Source organism: Chanos chanos, chromosome 6 (assembly GCF_902362185.1).
Source record: "Chanos chanos chromosome 6, fChaCha1.1, whole genome shotgun sequence".
Classification (NCBI taxonomy): domain Eukaryota; kingdom Metazoa; phylum Chordata; class Actinopteri; order Gonorynchiformes; family Chanidae; genus Chanos; species Chanos chanos.
In genome coordinates, this window is record NC_044500.1 from 45,279,558 (window position 1) to 45,284,557 (window position 5,000).

A 5,000-nucleotide genomic window follows, 5' to 3' on the forward strand; every position below is an offset into this window, starting at 1 on the left:
GTCGACTGGACAGGAGGTACAGGAAACCACCAACACATAACACCAGCCTATTAAGTCTGTGTTTCCTTCTGTTTTAGACTCCCATTCCAAGCCAGCCAGCTGATGGTAATTACTGAGATAACCCATTACAGTCTGATTTCTGTAGTGCTGGCCGCAGTCTGGAATAAGCTTCAATGCAGTAGGGTAAGGAATATGAAGGTCTGATTACTTTGGATAACGTACTTTCACAGCGATTTGGTCTTTTCTACCAGATATTATTTTGTGGATATGGACACAAAGGTATTTCTCTGAGGGAATTTTGAATGGGGTCGCCCAGGATGCTTAAGCGATGGTGGTGACAATGGCACTGTCTCCACCCTTAGGTAACACTGACCAATCCCCATGTCTGTATGCAGATCCTACAAAATATGCACCAATCATACTATTGGGGTCACCACAGGGAGGGATCGGCAACACAGTTGGTTTTGTTTCGTTTCCAAGACAACAACGATGAATTAGATCTGCCATAAAACCAGACCTTGATGTTGTAAGAGCTGACCAGTGCGTGAACAGTAGCTGTAATAACTGAATAAACGAAATTTTCATCAATTTGTGACTGTTCATCAAAAGTTCACTGTTCGGTGTGGTGCATAATTCATCAAGGGTACACGCAAAAGTCAGTGTGCTCTCCAGTTCTTGTATTAAGGATAATTCTCTCTTCAGACAGATCAAGGCAAAACAGAGGCCTGAAAAGGTTGTTAATGTGGAATCAGTGCGGAGAGGCCTTTCTGAATGAACTTTGGTTATGATACCTACTGCAGTTTTTAAGATCTGCGTTGGTTAATCATCTAAATCGCCACATGTTTCTCACAATCCATCTTAGTTAGTTTGATCCAAACACAAGCATACCTCACTCGTACAGCCGGTTAATGACCGAGGCCTTTGATTGGAATCAAACAAGCTTGTTTAAGAGGGTAAAGTAAAATATTCATTTAAAAAAAACAAAAAAGCCTATCGGAAAAAAAAGTCTTGTTTTTCATAGCTTCTGTCATACTCTTAGAGTTCTAAAGCACAACTCGATGGTTCAGTGTTTTGATCATGACAGGTTTGGAATGAAAAATATTAACAATTGCAAACTGGACTGGGGTGACCGGGGGGGGGGGGTCTTGTCTAGATTACCTGTCACTTTAACAGGCTCATATTCGACCATTCAAAATATTAACTCCTGTTTAACGATTTTCACAATTTTCTCAAAATGCTCCACAGACAACACCTTTAACTGCAATTCCAGAACTAATAAGATGCTCCCTGATCATTACCTGTATGGAGACGTCACTGTAGGATCCACCAATCACTCCAGAGATGGCCACAGGGACGTCGTCATGAATGGCGTAGGATCCGTCCGGGCAGGTGTACTCGCTCTCGTCAACCTTAGTGAGAGAGGCTCGCACAAACTCCAGCGACTGCTCCAGAGCGTAGGTGTCCTTAGAGCAGGTGTCCAGGATGTGGGCCCCGAGTGTTACGCCCGGGAGAACGCGGTCGTCACGGTTAATCTCGTCCAGAGCGAACAGCATGGCCTCCAGACGCTGGATCCCACGTTGGGCGTTTATTCTCCCGCAGTCTTCGGCTGCTTCCCCTTTCTGGTGCACCGGGAACAGCCCACCCATCACCAGATCCCCCTCCACCACGATCTCCCGCTTCGAGTCCGTGCTGTACCCGGGCAGGGCGAGAGCTTGTGGCGTTGGAAGCAGGAATAGCAACAGTAGGACCTGGTGCAGAGACCAGGAGAACCGGCAGTGACCTTTGAACTGAGATGACCTTCCAGCCATGGTGTCCGGAGGCAGGTCAGGTTCTCTTGCTCTCTCTCTCTCTCTCTCTCTCGCTCTCTCTCTCTGTCTCTACTTTTCTTTCTCACTCTCTCTCGCACTTTCTCCCACTCTCTCACTCTCTGTGGGGTCAGGGGGCAGGGGGGTTGGGTAAGGGGTCGGGGGTTGGGACGGCAGAGCGTGGAAAGTGCGGACTTTAAAGGCTTTGTGTGTGTGTCCAGACGGACAGTTTTGTATTCTCCATCGCTGTCATTGTTGTCTTCTCGGTTGCACGAGGAAGAAAGCCTGTGAGGTCAAACAGAGAAAAGCTTCAGTATTTGCCTTACAACAACAAAGGGAGTTTTGTTACCACCACTGCCCCCCCCCCCCCCCCCACTCCCCACCCCGCCACCAAAATAAAAAAAACAAAACAAAAAAACAAGCTATGTTGTTTTTCAAAGAAAAGCTGTGTTGCGAACATGGCACTTCTGTGCTCCTTTTAAAACAGGGTGTGTACGCTGGAGACAGCTCTCTCTGATTAAGCTCTGTGAAAATTGCTGTTGACCTAATATTATTAGGGCAGTGAACTTGATTGGCGTGAGAGGTGGATAACCATGGAAAAGGTTTGACACATGGGAACGGGCTTAAACGTGAATGCTATGCCACTTCACTCAATGACGAGTGACATATGTAATATTCACACAGTTTGGTTCATTTTTTCCGCTCTCTCGTGACACTTTACAATATTTACGAGGGTAAAGAAAAATATTCATTTAAAAAAAAAAAACTTTTTCATAACACTCCTGGGACATTCTCAGAGCACTAAAGCACAACTAGTTTGTCTAGTGATAGATCATGACAGGTCTGGAATATGTAACAGTAACAGAGGTAGCTGGATGAAACCTGTTTGTGGTTTCATGGAAACATGATACTGTCGGAGAGAGAGTAAAAGGCTTGGTCTCAGAGATGTTCCTCGTGCACATTACATGTGAGGAAGATTTTCTCTGGATTATGCAGCGTGTAAAATGTCATGTTTGTGTCTGTGACACAGAAGAAAATACAATGCTTGAGAGGGCGTGTAAATCCAGAATCCTGATTTGTCCTGTTCCATAGATTTACAATTACAATTTACAATTTAGTTATTTGGCAGACGCTTTTTACCAAAGCGACTTACAATCAGTGCATCAGTCAGAGTCAGATTTCTAATACCTTGTGCCATAGATGTGCAGGCATGTGTGTGTGTGTGTCTGTGTGTGTTTCTGATGCTAACCCAAAGGGAACACATGTGAGGTTCTCTAAACACAAGTAGAGCATCGCCATCAAACAATTTTACACGAGCACACACACACACACACACACACAGAGCTTCCATTTAGAGTGCCCTAATGAAAAGAAATTGTATAGAAAATGTTTGATAACCGTTTCAGACCTTTTGACTATCGTTAAATTAACGAGGAGCTCTAATGATCATGTTTACATTACACAGTGCATATGAGTGGTATTGCTTGTCAGATTTTGTTGTGTTCTACATGTTTGTACATGTGATGCACAGGTCACGGGCTTGAGCCATATAAAGTTGCATTTAGAGATGTTTCTGAAATTGCCTCTATGGACTGCTAACATGATTACTATATCACAGATTCTAGACTTCAGCATACAACATACTTACACAGCACACCATATACAACATACAATATACAACATTCAATATCACATACTGAAAATGTGAACTTCTGAAGTATGTAGCACTTAAAAACAGGGAAGTGTATGATACAAATGTTTACTATAAATTTAATTAAAAATAGTTATAATGAATGTTGTGTATAATGTCCTCTGCTTTAATAACTGTAAACGTTCTGATACATACAGGGCGTCTTTTATTACACAGGGAAACAGAGAAAAAGAGTGTATGTGTTCTCTGACACTCTAAAAAGAATGCCTGCTTTTACATCCAATCAAAATGAAGAGATGAGGCAGAAGACAATGATGTCATAAAGGGAGCTGTGGAATCTCCCTTGGGAGCCAACAGTATGTTTGGAAACACTTGGCATGAGCTAACTTGAGAATTTCTCCATCAGTCATTATGCTTGTTCTGCATGAACACAAGGTCATCAAAAGGACTGTTTTAAATGAACACCATCCATCACTACTCCTCTGAAACAGCTCAGACATGTCACAGAGAATTTCGGCTTCGCATCAGCAGAAATTTCATAACATCTGATTTACAGCAACCTGACAAGACAACTTCGCCCATCAGGCAAAAAACTGCACTTCAGTCTGTTTGAGAGGATGCTGTTCAAGATGTTTGCAATATGTGCACTGTTAGAAGTGCTTTTTTAATACTCTGAAATTAATAACTGTGATAGCTACATCCTACCATGTCTTTAATAGTCAATAATCAATCAATCTTCCTCCCATACGGAAACTTCCCTGGAGTTCCAAGACAGAGGGTTATCTGACAGGTTCTGTTTTCATCAGCGTGATAAAATAAAGGTGCGAACATACAGCTTAAAGAAAACAGAGGCTCAAGGTTTCCCAAGGTTGGTCTCGTAGCCATTAAAGACAAGCTCGTTAATCTCCGACTCTAGTCTGATCCTGCAGGTTGGCCAAAGAGTATTCATCTCAACAAGATACACTCCCTTACATGTTACACCCCCCCCCCCACCCCCTCCTCAGCCCCCTACCCACACCACCACCCTTTGTTTCCATGGAAACTTGTCAGGGCGAAATGGAGGCTACGTGGAAGAGAAAGGTGCGGATGAGCGGGGCGGTCTTACCACGGAGCGGTGCCCGATGGGAATAGCCAGGAAACTTGTGTAAATTGGCTATGGTTGTTGTTTTTGTTGTTGTTGTTGTTGTTTTCTACTGTGTGCACAGTATAAAGGGTTAATGGCATTCCTTAAGGCTCTATCACCCACATATGAAACACATATTTCATATCTGTGTCTGATAAAGCTGATTTATCAGCTGGTAACTTCACACTACTGTCTGTGTTAGTATACCACAGGGAGAGCCACGGTGACTTACTGACTTAGTTTATCTGCTCTTTTCAAACAGGGTGCCCGCAGAGGCCAATTCAGTGAATACACAAAATAAATACATAAACACATATGCTTTATATAAATAAACAAATGAAACTTTTCACTAAAAAAACAGTGGCAAGGCTTTTGATAAACTGTCTTTTTTCTTTGTAATAATATAAGTTGTACAGTACAT

At 42.9% G+C, this 5,000-nt stretch overlaps 1 protein-coding gene across 1 annotated transcript in view; it reads right to left on the bottom strand.

The window, feature by feature from the left end:
- Nucleotides 1–1,808, bottom strand: part of grm2a (glutamate receptor, metabotropic 2a) — a 28,029-nt gene extending 26,221 nt beyond the window's left edge. The window contains exon 1 of the mRNA XM_030776706.1: nt 1,299–1,808. Coding sequence (XP_030632566.1) covers nt 1,299–1,808 — 510 coding nt within the window. The remainder of the gene's footprint in view (nt 1–1,298) is intronic.
- Nucleotides 1,809–5,000: the final 3,192 nt, after the last annotated feature.